The sequence below is a fragment of the Anarrhichthys ocellatus genome, unplaced genomic scaffold (genome assembly GCF_004355925.1).
Source record: "Anarrhichthys ocellatus isolate YVR2014 unplaced genomic scaffold, GSC_Weel_1.0 scaffold14, whole genome shotgun sequence".
In the NCBI taxonomy this organism is placed as follows: domain Eukaryota; kingdom Metazoa; phylum Chordata; class Actinopteri; order Perciformes; family Anarhichadidae; genus Anarrhichthys; species Anarrhichthys ocellatus.
Genome location: NW_022280044.1, coordinates 6,029,395 through 6,043,829, shown reverse-complemented (window position 1 = coordinate 6,043,829; position 14,435 = coordinate 6,029,395). Strand labels below are relative to the sequence as shown.

At 44.2% G+C, this 14,435-nt stretch overlaps 2 protein-coding genes, 1 long non-coding RNA gene and 3 other non-coding genes across 8 annotated transcripts in view; 2 read left to right on the top strand and 4 right to left on the bottom strand.

Moving 5' to 3' along the window:
• Positions 1-6,172, top strand: part of ctps1a (CTP synthase 1a) — a 46,080-nt gene extending 39,908 nt beyond the window's left edge. For 2 of the 3 annotated variants that reach the window (XM_031854352.1, XM_031854350.1), the window contains exons 2-18: positions 1,014-1,197; positions 1,299-1,469; positions 1,553-1,653; positions 1,770-1,886; positions 2,497-2,580; positions 3,137-3,217; positions 3,313-3,464; positions 3,569-3,701; positions 3,915-4,003; positions 4,090-4,184; positions 4,289-4,351; positions 4,731-4,774; positions 4,860-4,956; positions 5,032-5,087; positions 5,181-5,277; positions 5,380-5,524; positions 5,622-6,172. In XM_031854352.1, the coding sequence (XP_031710212.1) occupies positions 1,029-1,197; positions 1,299-1,469; positions 1,553-1,653; positions 1,770-1,886; positions 2,497-2,580; positions 3,137-3,217; positions 3,313-3,464; positions 3,569-3,701; positions 3,915-4,003; positions 4,090-4,184; positions 4,289-4,351; positions 4,731-4,774; positions 4,860-4,956; positions 5,032-5,087; positions 5,181-5,277; positions 5,380-5,524; positions 5,622-5,706 (1,779 nt within the window). In that variant the 5' untranslated portion in view covers positions 1,014-1,028 and the 3' untranslated portion in view covers positions 5,707-6,172. Of the gene's footprint in view, positions 1-3; positions 225-1,013; positions 1,198-1,298; positions 1,470-1,552; positions 1,654-1,769; positions 1,887-2,496; positions 2,581-3,136; positions 3,218-3,312; positions 3,465-3,568; positions 3,702-3,914; positions 4,004-4,089; positions 4,185-4,288; positions 4,352-4,730; positions 4,775-4,859; positions 4,957-5,031; positions 5,088-5,180; positions 5,278-5,379; positions 5,525-5,621 lie in introns of those variants that run through there. The other variant, XM_031854351.1, reaches the window with a different exon arrangement.
• A 1,340-nt stretch (positions 6,173-7,512) lies between these two features.
• LOC116387241 (uncharacterized) lies at positions 7,513-9,480 on the bottom strand. Its single transcript, XR_004213006.1, has 6 exons — positions 9,435-9,480; positions 8,784-8,839; positions 8,490-8,545; positions 8,264-8,322; positions 7,972-8,036; positions 7,513-7,787 (listed from the first exon to the last, which is right to left on the bottom strand). It is a non-coding gene; the product is annotated as an uncharacterized LOC116387241 (long non-coding RNA).
• LOC116387384 (small nucleolar RNA SNORD99) lies at positions 7,863-7,936 on the bottom strand. Its single transcript, XR_004213014.1, has one exon. It is a non-coding gene; the product is annotated as a small nucleolar RNA SNORD99 (small nucleolar RNA).
• On the bottom strand, positions 8,103-8,232 carry LOC116387382 (small nucleolar RNA SNORA44). The gene has a single exon (XR_004213012.1). It is a non-coding gene; the product is annotated as a small nucleolar RNA SNORA44 (small nucleolar RNA).
• LOC116387381 (small nucleolar RNA SNORA16B/SNORA16A family) lies at positions 8,618-8,754 on the bottom strand. Its single transcript, XR_004213011.1, has one exon. It is a non-coding gene; the product is annotated as a small nucleolar RNA SNORA16B/SNORA16A family (small nucleolar RNA).
• A 176-nt stretch (positions 9,481-9,656) lies between the features above and the next one.
• rab42a (RAB42, member RAS oncogene family a) lies at positions 9,657-14,070 on the top strand. The gene is made up of 2 exons (XM_031854332.1): positions 9,657-10,538; positions 12,108-14,070. Exons 1-2 carry the CDS (start codon positions 10,126-10,128, stop codon positions 12,547-12,549), a joined length of 855 nt encoding a protein of 284 aa, XP_031710192.1. The 5' UTR covers positions 9,657-10,125; the 3' UTR covers positions 12,550-14,070.
• Positions 14,071-14,435: the final 365 nt, after the last annotated feature.

The following is a 14,435-nucleotide window of genomic DNA, read 5'->3' as shown; positions in this document are numbered from 1 at the left end:
TTACATTTCTGTAGTAGTCTCGTGATCCAAAATGCTGCTATAGATGGTCAATTTAAGCTATTTCGCAGTTTTGTTGCTATGCTTTTATTATGAAAGTTGATACAAAACTAACCGCTTTTATTTTGAATTAACTCCCGGGCATTCTGATTACATGGCATTTGGCGGACTTGACGCTGTGAAATGGAAATAGAGAGCACGTTAGCTACTCTTTGTGTTTGCAGACGGTAACTTTAGTCCGTCACGGTGCTTTGTTCAGCTAAAGTTGAATGTGTCTGCTTTCAAACGCAGCCACTAACAAAGGCCTCGGCTTTGTGTGTCTGATAATATTTCTCGTACACAGCTAGCATAAAACTGGCGGTATAAATTTAGTCCCGTTTACTTTGTGCACCGGGGTAACCTGGGCGGGCGGTACACCCCCGTAGTTCTCTGGCATGCAAAAAGGAATCAGGAGGTTCCCACCTGCTCGGTCAACACTGTGTAGTCCAGCGCACAACAACATAAAACACATTATACTTTATATTATGCTTCATGTTGTGAGGAGGATGGAAAACGTGTACCTTTCAGCTTTAAATATAACGTTATGTTGGTGACTTCCGGGTTCTTGTAATATTGCCTTGGTTTTGGGGACCACGTTGTAGAAGTATATCAATAAATTATATAAAATCTAGTGGTCGATTTAACTCAAAAGTGTGCAATACAAAAGATAATACACTTGCGAATAATACTATGTTGTTTGGCTAAAACTATAAACTCAAGATCCACTTACTAGATTGCTTTTGGGTCTTTCGTCCACATTTTGTGGCCTTCATCAGCAGTTATAATTTACCCCCGTACCTGACCATCCATACCACTAGTTCCAATCAACCTCAAAGCTTCCATTATTAAAATGTTGGTTGTTAGTTGTCATTGTAACTGTAGTTTTTTGCTTTGTTTTAAGCTGTTTTTCTAATGTTTTGTATTCTTTCGAGGTATATAGTTGAAACATTTTGTTTTTCTCTCTCTCTCATAAACAGTGAAGCCAGAGTAGAATGATGAAGTACATCCTGGTAACTGGAGGAGTCATCTCGGGCATCGGCAAAGGCATCATTGCGAGCAGCGTGGGCACAATCCTGAAGTCCTGCGGCCTGCATGTAACTGCCATCAAGATCGACCCGTACATCAACATAGATGCAGGCACATTTTCCCCCTACGAGCACGGTACGTCAGAGGAAACGATCATTCTTAATTCAACGCGTTCGGAGTTAAACAGGCGCGCGTTGTGCATGTTTTTACGATTGTGTCGTGCCGAATTTGTCCAGGGGAAGTGTTTGTGCTGGATGACGGGGGTGAGGTGGACTTGGATCTGGGGAACTACGAACGCTTCCTCGACATCCGGCTGACCAGAGACAACAACTTAACCACCGGCAAGATCTATCAGTCGGTCATCAACAAAGAGAGGAGGGGAGACTACCTGGGAAAGACTGTGCAGGGTAAACAACCGTTGTTTCAGTTTGGGTAGATGGTGCCGTGCTGAAGAGAAATTAACAAATACTGTTTTTCTTGTCTTTTCCAGTGGTGCCACACATCACGGATGCCATCCAGGAATGGGTTGTGAAACAGGCCAAAGTGCCAGTTGAGGAAGATAATGTAGAACCTCAAGTTTGTGTAATAGAGGTACGCAGAGCAGCTGATGTGATGACATAATTTGCACCACCAAATGGCTTACATTCCAGATGTTTCGCAAAGGCTGCCGTGGTTGTCACTGCTAACATTTGTCTGCGTGTGTGCAGTTAGGAGGCACCGTTGGAGACATCGAGAGTATGCCGTTCATCGAGGCCTTTAGGCAGTTCCAGTTCAAAGTGAAGAGAGAGAACTTCTGCAACATTCACGTCAGTTTGATACCACAGGTAAGAGAGCAGCGCTTTCAGGTCCGACTGGTTTCTATCTGGGGTGCAGGTGTGTCATGTGCACACACTTATTGAGAAGACGAGTGTGTCTCATCCTCCGACGGTACCAATAGTTACATTGACTAAAAAGATTTCCTACTGAAGACCTTTAAGCCGTGCACTTTGAGTTGTTATCTGATGAATATCGGCACACCTCCTGATTTAAGGAAGTTGATAAAATGCCTTTTTACTCCTCACTTCATAGAGAAGGAGGAGGAGGACCAGTGATGCGAAATTCTGAGCATTTTTGGCAGGTGACGACTGATTTGAAAATGTCCTGCATAGAAATTTCTAGCATTCTAAAGTTTAGTTGTGTGTGTGTGTGTAGTGAGCAAGAACAGAAGAACTCCTCTGACCAGTGAAAGAGAAGTAATTTTGAAGATGACACATTATTGGCGGAATAAACCTTTCCGGAACTCAGTCAACATTTGTCAGTGAAGATAATCGTGAGCGTCAGCCCTGTTTTGTCCACTTGTGTCGTGTACGTTAGATGTTTCAGATGCACACACCTGAGGACCTCTGTACAGTCGGTTTAATGTGTCTGTTGCGATGTCTCCCCTGTTCTGTCCAGCCCAGCGCAACTGGAGAGCAAAAGACCAAACCAACACAGAACAGCGTCCGAGAGCTGAGAGGACTGGGTCTGTCCCCTGATCTGGTGAGTGGTCGGCACGACGTCCTTCTATGTACGGCTCTATTTCCTGTTGGATACATTTTGGTAGACCTGATTTTTTTATTTATTTTTTTACCTCCGAAACAGCCTGGGACCTTTTTAAAGCACCTAAATCATGGTGACAGTTTGAGTTGGTATACAGTGGCATCCAAATGGTGCTCAGTTGGTATTAATGACACTAATATGAGCCACAATCATATGTATAAATCTTTGTATAAATGTAGGATTTACGCAGCATAAAGTAAAAGTAAATCAATATTTACAGTTATACCGTATATTACATGTTAAGTCTGACTCTAGGTCATTTTAAACATCTGTGTAAGCTGTAAGATATTTGCCGCTGTTGGTACAATATGTAAGGTAGTGACTATTACCTAATTTACTTAATTTGCATACAATGGGAGAGTTTGGGCCCCAAAAAACGAATTTAGTATTTTGTGTTAACATTTTTTGCACATTGAGCCACGTCATGTGATGAATTTTTATTCTTCTGACCCATTCTCCCCAAGCGATCATTAACGTTTCTCATCTTTGCCGACAGATCATGTGTCGCTGCTCCACCACCCTGGAGAACTCTGTGAAACAGAAGATCTCCATGTTCTGCCACGTAGAACCCGAACAGGTACGTCTCTGACACCGAAACACATTCATCGTTGGATGAAGAAGAGCCCCGGCTCTCTCGAGGTTCTCTAAGCTCATCGTCCCGTCTCGTCCCAGGTCATCTGTGTGCACGACGTGTCGTCCATCTACAAAGTGCCGATACTGCTGGAGCAGCAGGGCGTGGTGGGCTACCTCAGCAGGAGGCTGGACATGCCCATAGAGACTCGGCCCAGGAAAATGCTGACTAAGTGGAAGGAGATGTCCGACAGGTGAGTCCTCGACAGGACTGTACACTCTCTCTGACTCGACGGTTTTACTCTAGAGGAGAATCCTGTTTCATGCGTTTTACTGATGCAGCCGCTTGTCTTCACAGGTCAGACAGACTGCTGGAGCACTGCTCGATAGCGCTGGTCGGGAAGTACACCAAGTTCACCGACTCCTATGCTTCCGTTATCAAGGCGCTGGAGCACTCGGCCCTGGCCATTAGCCACAAATTGGAAGTTAAGGTATGCACACGGTGTTGTTGACCCACGCTTCTCATTAATTACATTTTACTAAAGTCTTCATTTTGTTTATGCAAAAAATAAATGATTAAAAGGAGCTCCACTGCAGCAGAATGCACCAACAGCAATAGGACCTCCACTGTGTCAAGTAGAATGATATCTTTTCCTGTCGATATGTTCCATCTTTAACTGTTCAGACCGGTCTCCTCTCCTCAGTATATAGACTCGGCATCTTTGGAGCCCAACATGCTGCAGGAGGAACCGGTGAAATACCACGAGGCGTGGCAGAAACTCTGCAGTGCGGAGTGAGTGCTGAGACGGCATTTTTGTTGAGTAATACAACCTGGACTTTAAATTTACAGTTTCATGAAGTTTTCACTCTTGTTCTCAGTGGCATCCTGGTTCCAGGAGGTTTTGGTGTCAGAGGAACTGAAGGAAAGATTCATGCCATCAACTGGGCCAGGAAACAGAAAAAACCCTTCCTAGGTAAACGCATGGCTGTCACAATAGCTTTGATTACAATACCGTACTTAGCCGCATCTATAGCGGTGAACACACACTGGCTGACTGATACCTGTGTGTTTCTGCAGGTGTGTGTCTCGGAATGCAGTTGGCAGTGTGTGAATTTGCCAGGAACACACTCGGCTGGACAGGTAATATGAAGTAGTGGAGCTACGCAGGACGTGTGCAGGCTTCTTGTTTTTCCATCTTAAAGAAAAGCTGACGGTCCCCATCACGTTAGTCAAACATGCTCTAAAGTTGCAAAGCCAGTTTTCAGTCTGTTACTAATTCAGGTGAAACATGTTCTACTCTGATCAAGTGGTGGATCCGAGGGTTTATTTCATCACACAGTATATAGGGGCCTTTAGCCTGAACAAGTTTAAAAATGCCTGTCTTAGACAAAGAAATAGATATGTCAGAGGTGATGCCTCACAGACATATAAGTGTAAACGTGAGATATGAAAGAATGCGAGCAGCAGCTGGTGAATAAATACTTAAAATAGCTGATTGCATGTTTGTTTTTCAATTTAGATGCCAACTCAACTGAGTTTGACCCAGAATCAAAGCATCCTGTGGTAAGTTTGTTTATGCATTCAGTAATAACCTAGTTGTAACCTGACCTCGATAAGTGCATTGAGTGGAGATGTTGAACCTCTGCAGGTGATCGACATGCCAGAACACAACCCCGGGCAGATGGGCGGAACTATGAGGCTCGGGAAGAGACGGACCATTTTCAAGACTAACAACAGTGTACTACGTAAGAAACAACTTTAAAGTCAGTTCAGCCCAATGTTGTTGTCTGCTCTGTGCTTACTGATGATCTGTATTCCAGGGAAACTTTATGGAGATGCAGAATACGTGGATGAAAGGCACAGACATCGCTTTGAAGTATGTTGACATCTCAGTATAAACTAACTTGCGGACAGTGGGGTGGGAATATATCTCTATATATGTTTTTGTAACTTTGTTGTCCCTGTACAGGTCAATCCTGAGCTCACGAGTCACTTTGAAGAGAAGGGCTTCCGCTTCGTAGGTCAAGACGTTGAAGGGGAAAGAATGGAAGTCATAGAGCTGGACGGTACGGATGAAGAAACGCTGACCTGTTGTTTTTGTGGGGAAAAGGGGTTTTTAAAAGTCAACAATTCCACTACAACATTCTACGTACTTTAATATTTTTCAGATCATCCATACTTTGTCGGGGTGCAGTATCACCCAGAGTTCACCTCCCGCCCCATTAAGCCATCACCCCCGTATCTGGGTTTGTTACTGGCTGCAGCCGGGAAGCTTCAGAGCTACCTACAGAAGGGCTGCCGCCTGTCTCCACGGTAAACATGGCGCACCTGATTAAATGTTTCTACTCATACACAAACTACAAGTATAAACTGTTTTATCAGATTAATGACTGAGTTCTCTTTATCACAGGGATACATACAGCGATCGGAGCGGCAGCAGCACCCCAGACTCCGAGATATCCGAGTTGAAATTGCCTTCCATCTCGAATGAATGACTTGGAGTTACAAGATACTTATAGATGATTTTCACAAGGATGTTTCATTTGAGACTTCTTACCACCAAATACAATATGAACTTGACCTACAGATGTACCAATGCTTTTTTCAATATATTGTCAGATTAATGTGACTCATAACAAGGCAATGTACAACAGCAACACAAGTATAGGAACATTTCCACATCATTGTGGTTCATGTGTTACATGAGCCCAGTGGACAACTGGGTTTAAACACTTTTATCCAAAGCGACTTACAATTCAGAGATCATATTTTAGGGTTGAGGGCCCTGCACTCAACTTAGTCGCCTTTGCTTTAGGCGGAAAAGGGTCCTAAGTAGTAAAGTGTTCAACATGTTGCTACTGATACTTCGCTTACTGTCTCTTGGTTGTATATACACTGCTCAAAAAATTAAAGGAAACACTTAAGCAACACATCCTAGATCTGAATGAATGAAATAGTCTTATTAAATACTTTGTTCTTTACATAGTTGAATGTGCTGACAACAAAATCACACATTATCAATGAAAATTAAATTTATTAACCCATGGAGGTCTGGAAAATTGAAGTGGAAAAACACTACAGGCTGATCCAACTTTGATGTAATGTCCTTAAAACAAGTCCAAATGAGGCTCAGTAGTGTGTGGCCTCCACGTGCCTGTATGACCTCCCTACAACACCTGGGCATGCTCCTGATGAGGTGGCGGATGGTCTCCTGAGGGATCTCCTCCCAGACCTGGACTAAAGCATCCGCCAGCTCCTGGACAGTCTGTGGTGCAACGTGGCATTGGTGGATGGAGCGAGACATGTCCCGGATGTGCTCAATTGGATTCAGGTCTGGGGAACGGGCGGGCCAGTCCATAGCATCAATGCCTTCGTCTTGCAGGAACTGCTGACACACTCCAGCCACATGAGGTCTAGCATTGTCTTGCATTAGGAGGAACCCAGGGCCAACCGCACCGGCATATGGTCTCAGGATCTCATCTCGGTACCTAATGGCAGTCAGGCTACCTCTGGCGAGCACATGGAGGGCTGTGCGGCCCTCCAAAGAAATGCCACCCCACACCATTACTGACCCACCGCCAAACTGGTCATGCTGGAGGATGTTGCAGGCAGCAGAACGTTCTCCACGGCGTCTCCAGACTGTCACATCTGCTCAGTGGAACCTGCTTTCATCTGTGAAGAGCACAGGGTGCCAGCGGCGAAGTTGCCAATCTTGATCTCTGGCAAATGCCAAACGTCCTACCCGGTGTTGGGCTGTAAGCACAACCCCCACCTGTGGACGTCGGGCCCTCATACCACCCTCATGGAGTCTGTTTGACCGTTTGAGCAAACATGCACATTTGTGGCCTGCTGGTCATTTTGCAGGGCTCCTGCTGTTCCTCCTTGCACAAAGGTGGAGGTAGCGGTCCTGCTGCTGGGTTGTTGCCCTCCTACAGGCTCCACGTCTCCTGATGTACTGGCCTGTCTCCTGGTAGCGCCTCCATGCTCTGGACACTACGCTGACAGACACCGCAAACCTTGCCACAGCTCGCATTGATGTGCTGCACTACCTGAGCTACTTGTGTGGGTTGTAGACTCCGTCTCATGATACCACTAGCGTGAAAGCACCACCAGCATTCAAAAGTGAACAAAACTTCAGCCAGAAAGCATAGGAACTGGTCTGGTCACCACCTGCAGAACCACTCCTTTATTGGGAGTGTCTGTTTTGCTAATTGCCAATAATTTCCACCTGTTGTCTCTACCATTTGCACAACAGCATGTGAAATTGAGTGTCAGTGTTGCTTCCTGAGTGGGCAGTTTGATTTCACAGAAGTGTGATTGACTTGGAGTTACATTGTGTTGTTTAAGTGTTCCCTTTATTTTTTGAGCAGTGTACTATTGTGGCTACAAACATCAGTTTACTGAACATGAATGCAAGATTGAATAACACAGAATCTCAAAATGGTATTAGGCGTTTTATTTCATTCCATGACAGTCCACAATCAATGTTGATTTGACTCACGGGAGTTCAATGGCACAGTTTGTGCACGTTCCGTCTGCACAGGTGGACACGACCACTTTAGGCTGGGCACAACCACTGGAATGACAAAATAAAACCAATTTAGCACACGTTGACAATTTTTTTTTTTTTTTGAAGAACATATTATTCAAAGCTTGATCTCAGTCCCATATCCGCAAACTTCATCCAACAGTCCTCAATGCAATTGGTTGTCATCATGGATCAGAATAAATAAAAGAAACTAGCACATCACTCTACATACCTTTCAACCAGGGAGGCATTACAGCCCACGGGGCAAGGCCACCAGATTCAAGCTCAGATCGATGCCTATAGTAGAGAGAGAATTATTAAAACATGAACGCTCATCACATCACTGCTGTGCATGAAACAGAAGTCTGTCGGATAGTTGAGTGGCTGATTGTGGCAGAAGAGGCCACAACAGTCAAAGACCACCCCATTATCTTGCACGCACTTGGAGAACCTAGAGCTACAGACAAGCCCCGGTCCTTAGGATAGCATGCTATAATGTGATCACACCGATAATAAAAAGTTACCTTTATATTAGAAGTTCTCATCCAGTCACTTATGAGTCAACGTCAGCCATGAGGGTCACCTAAAGGGAACAATATAGTTAGTTTTGAAAATCCACCACCACTGTATAACGAATAAGTTGTCACGTGTGGCTCAGTCAAAAAGTGTCTCAATCATGAATTGTCAGTGAGGGCAAGTTTGTAATCACAGCCAGAAGCATTTATATTCAAGATGAGGCTCAGAAAGTACCTAAATGTGATGACGTTATCATGTTCCGCCCGTCCACAGTAGTCACCCAATTCCTGCTGAAAAGAGTACAGTTATAAGTTAATATTCAGCACTTTACATATAGGCTTGTTCTCAACGTCATTTAGTCTGAATGTCCTTCCCCTTAATGTTGCAGTAGCAGTTACTTTCAAACTGAACAGCGACCGTCGGTGAAAGTCTTCTTCTTGGCTTCCTGTTGACCATTCATTGCTACTGGAGAGCATGAACGGCTTCGATAGGAGCCTTATGTAGAAACGGTGATAGAAATAAACATACCTGGATGCTATACAGAGAGCCATGAGGTCAGGTAGAGCTCCTGCGTCAGGCCGATTCTGTAGGAGAGAAAGTAGGTAAGTCAATGCATATTCTAAAGTGCTGTAGAAAGTCCACAAGTTAGGTTGCAGTATTTTAATAATTACTCTGTATGGTTGCGTATTTAAAATGTTGCATCCGTTTTTAAATGCGTGACGTTACATACAAGTTCAATTTGACATTTGTGCCTTGTGTAAATTAGTCATCTAAAGTAAAGTTATGGAGATCTGAAGGCCGGTTTAAGAAGGACACTGCCACGTGGTTCACACGTTAGCATTAAGCTAACATTAAACCAGGCAGTGAAGAGTTAGCCCCAACACAGCCAGCATTACAAGCCTAAAACAAGCCGGCACAATGTGTACAATTGTGTAAATGTAACGCCATACTGTTCTCGTGGATCATTCGTGTTACCCGCGTGCAAACAGTAACTTGCGTTAGCTACATAAGCTAATAGTTGGCTTAAGTAACTCTAGCACGTTTTAGTACAGGCTAGCCAATGACTTGGCGTTAACATCAATACATTATAGTGATTTGTAAGCAAAACACGCGTAAGCTAACTATCATTTATCTACATGTAACTTAAGTGTGCGTGGAGCTGAATAGTTGAAACCTTACCGGAGTTCTTAGTCTGCCGCGCATCTTCACCGCGTAAGACTTGAAGAGGAAGAGACTGAGTAGAGTGTCTCGTGGCTTTTTATACGCTAGCGCCGAGCAGCAGCCCGCTGATTGGTCTGCATAGGTCACATGGGGCCGTTGCATTATGGGATATGTATCTTTTTATAAGCGTTTTGGAGAATCCTTACTGTCTTTTAGATTTATCGTGACTTAGACACATTAATACGAACAGAAGCAGATCTTTTTACATCTTACGTTTTCACACAGAAAGCTGTATGTGAGTAATTGTGTATAAAGATTGTGTATAAAGAGAGAAATATACTGAACAGTCGGGCATAGCTTGATCTCTTTAACCTACTTCAGAACCACGGACAGCAACCTGTCTCCTTCCACTGATCTGTCTCTTGCGGTTTTGAGATAACAACTGAGTCATGCTCTAAATGGACACTTGCGAAATATTGCTATTACATGTCATGTTCGTAGATGAAATTACTCCAGCAAAAATAAGCTGATTTATGGCTAAATTAAATCTTATATGTCTAGGAAATCCCAAATGATGTTGTTTTTTTTACGCCTTAAAATTCCACTTCGCATTATCTGTCATTCCAAGACATGCAACTGCCTAATTCACGAGTGCAAAATGTTGTATTGTAGTGCACTGTGTATAGTAGAGCATAGGTGAATCTATCACATGGTTGCTGCGGTCGCTCTGTGCTCCGCGTCTCTTTCTTCCAGAGCAGGAGGCAAGGCAGCAGCAGCAGGAGACGGGGCTTCATGTAAACACGCCGCGCACAGGGCTTTCTTTGTTTCACACACACACACACACACACACACACACACTCACTCACACACACACACACGCACTGGTATCCCCTCTTCTAGTCATGCCATGGATATTTTGTGGCAATACCAGTTCCGAATCATTTTACTCGGCGATTCGACAGTGGGGAAGTCGTCTTTGCTGAAACGCTTCACGGACGGAATCTACAGTGATGTGGCGGATCCGACGGTCGGGGTAGATTTCTATGCCCGCTCGCTTGATATCGAGCCCGGGGTGAAAATAAAGCTTCAGCTGTGGGACACGGCCGGTCAGGAACGATTCAGGTACGTAACCGAATAAAATGTGGCTCACACAAAATAAGTCTGGATTGAATGCGACGAACAAATCTTCACCAAGTAGATTTTGGCGCTAAATAATGGAGGGGCCTTGGTTCGATGTCGCGTGATTTGGCTGCTATTGTAAAATGAAACCCCCTGAATTTAAATGACGGCTATTCCCTCGCTCGTTGTGATGTAATAAAGTGAGTGTGAACAGTGGAGAAAAGGGTCAGGAGGAGATTATATAGGCCTCGATCCTATGATGCCCTGGCCTATATAATAACACTGAAAATGGAGCTGTATCATTGCCTTCGTTCACGGATGATGGGCATGCCTCCTCATATTTAGGCCCCAGTTTTATTCTATGAGGTACTGACTCCACAGTCTCCAGGGCACACAATGATGTCAACTCATACACTCAAATCTATTTTTCTTTTGGCATTCATCATGCCCTGTTGCTTGTTCTGTTGCTTGTGTTCTTGCTGTCATGGATCATTTCCTTTAAAGCACTTCTGTGCGTGTGTGTGTGTGGAGAAGCAGCTCCGCTCTTAGATCTGCTTTCCCTTTTGAAGGCAAATCTTAAGAGGGTGTTTTCCTTCAGGCTTCACCACACTTTCACTTCTGTCTTAACTGACTATGAGAAGAAGTGTTTGTGAAATCAATCGGCCATTTTTACGCCGCCATGTGCACGGATTAGGGTTTGTGTGGATGTTGGTAAGGCTGGGGCAAGGTGGGCCAACGACCCTGGGCCAGAGACCTTTAGGGGGCCCAGTGAGTCATGTTTATTGTCGGGTTTGAGGTTATTTGATTCATTTTAATTCAATTCAATACCGCCATTCATCCCCAGCAGGGTAATGATCACATGTTGAGGCCCTGTCTTATAAAGGTACTCTGTGTCAAAATATACTTTTAATACCTTCATTAGCCTATTTAATCAATAGCGTGCATGCATAATGCAAATGCCTAAGCACATTTACATTAGAAAATACAAACTGGCACACGACAAACCTGATATTTCATTGCAGAACAATAATGATAGATAGGACAGGGACAGGCAGTCGGTGTGCGGGCTACCTTAAATGTACCATGACTATTTAATTGTTAGACCTAATTGAAAATGTTCAAATGCTGTGTCATTTCAGTGGTCAGCATTCAGTGGCCAGAAAGACTTAGCTTCACTTTATGCATATTGAGGTTGATTTAACATGCGTGACAGGACTTGAGACCTAACTTGTATTTGTCACTTGTGACTTGAAACACTTTTAATTCTGTGGGTTGAGGGTGCAGTAACTATACCATAAACACTTGGACTTTTCTTATATCACTTCAGACTTCTCTCAACTGACTTGAAACCTGCTTTAACAAAACCCCAGACTTGAATTGGACTTGTCTCGACTGACTTGAGACCTTTTCCAAAAGACTCAGGATATTACATCCAGTCAGGATAGTGGAAACCCTTTGCTGGCAGGTTTAAAGTTGTTTGTTTATCAGAGCTGTCCTAGATGTTCAAAAGTGCTTAATCAAGATAATGTTGCCTTGAATCACTAAGATCTGATTAATCTATATACCCACCAGGTCCATCACAACATCCTACTACCGTAACTCTGTGGGCGGGCTCCTGGTCTTTGACCTCAGCAATCGCAAGACCTTTGAGCATGTGCGGGAGTGGCACAAGGAGGTGAGTGAGCACATCCTGCCCCACCACATGGTCTACATCCTCATCGGCCACAAGAGCGACCTCAACAAGGACCGCCAGGTGAGCCGGGACGAGGCGGAGCAACTGGCGGCCGAGATGGGCATCCGCTACGTGGAGACGTCGGCCAAGTGCAACAGCAACGTGGACCGGGCCTTCGAGCTGCTGACGAAAGACATCTACGAGCTGATGAAGATGGGGGAGATCGTCACCCGCGACGGCTGGGACGGGGTCAAGAGCGGCCTCACCGCCAAGGTCCTCTACCCGGCCGACGATGAAGAGGCACTCGCTACCGCGGTCCCCGAAAGGGGCTGCCACTGCTAACTGTGAACTCTCTGTGTCCAAACACTGTCCCGTCACACCAAGAGTTCACCTCGTCTCACAGTTGTCCATCGAAACCAAGTCACTCAGGCTCAGTACCCCCGTGATATCACCATCCATCACTTCCTCACCTTGTGCGTCGTGTGTGGGTTCTTCCCACAGCCGGGGTTCTTTTCTAATCAGGGGGGGGCCATTGTATATCCCGATGTGTATCTTAACAGGCAACTTTGTTTTCTCTAAAGCCATGTGGTGTAGCATGAGCTGAGCTGTTTTGGACCTTGCTAGGTTCGGATGACACAAGTGTGCAGAGGTGATCAGGTCATAGTTCTTAGAGTGTTGCCAACACTGCTTTAAACAGCCACCGGAGTCAGTGGACTACTGAGTATACAGAAGACACAGATCCATTTCACAGAGCACTATTGTGGGTTTCTATCTAAGTTTGTGCGACGCTTTGCCCGCAATCATTTGTGATTATAATATTGTAAATAGTAGTGAAATCTATAGAGATGAAAGCTATAAGGTCACTGAAAGCTATTTAATTGATAGTGTGAACGGAGTGTCACCATATTTTATCAGTGTGCTCCTGCTACTGTCAGCTATATGTGCACTTACGCCAAACTGACTTAAACCTTTCTGTGAATAGATGAGAAATGCTCCTGGAAAAAAAAAAAAAAAATAGATTAAGGTGTATACATAGAGACAGGCCATTGTAATTAGAGTAGGTGGCCTTTAGGCATTTGTTTCATAGCATCAACAGGAGCAAGACATCAAGTGTGTTACCTCTCAGTCATCAAATCTGTAATGACCTCATCAACAGCAGGAAAGATGTGTTTGACTAAAAACAAAAGGAATTCTGAACATCACCTGCAGCTGTTTGGGGATTAGGGCAAACAGCTGTTTCTTTTGTTCAAAGCTTAATCCACAAAAATAACAATATTCCAATCAGGCCTGAGCCGACGATGGATGCCAACTCATTCGATCCATATGTGGACATGTGTGCTGCTTTTGTGGGTGTGTACTTTATGCCGTGTTCCAGAGGTGTCGGTATGAAATTTTGTTTTAAGTTTTATGGCGAAAAGTCAGACTTCCAAGTACATAACCTGGGAAAAATTAACAACCCTGAGATGTCACGTTAACAAGGCAGCATATACTGCAAAAGCTAGTCAGCATTTCTTTCATGAGACTGGTATCAATCTCCTCATCTAACTCGCTCAAAGACTCAGCGTATTTACTAAAATGTTGAAATGAAGTCCTTAATTATTTCAAAATGCTTGTTCTTACTCTGACAGAAGTGCTTGTCTGTATTAATTGACCTTCAAGGCCAAGATTTTCCTTAATCCTAAAGCTGCACAGAAGAAATTCTTTGTTAGTACCTTTGACATACCAAACATAACTGAAGCTTTTACATGTGGAAGAGTGTTTGGGATTTACCGACTTATACACTAACACCAGCTGATGGTCAGTTGATAAAGACTGTATGGGGGATCTAGTATTTCTAAAACATTTGCATTATCCCTTTATTTTGTCGTCTCTTTACAGATTCTAACAGCATACTTCCTAATGAACCGTCATCTGTTGTATCTGGGTTTAAATCCAACTAAATGTCCTTGCAACATCCCAAATCACCATTTGACAACCAGCCTGACTGTGTTTAATGCTACAACCATTCTCGCCTGTGTCTCTCATCTGAACAGGGTTGAATTGTGTATTAATTGTTTGAATTTGTATGTTAAAACTGTGCTGTAGGCCAACTGTTCTCCAGTAAGCATGATTCCCATTCCTGAGCACTGCACGCCAGAAAGGCCCCATTGCATTGCACGGTGCGAAGACGGCAGCCTCAAAGCGTTGGAGAGCACTGGTTACATTTAAAGGACAACTTTGGAAAGACA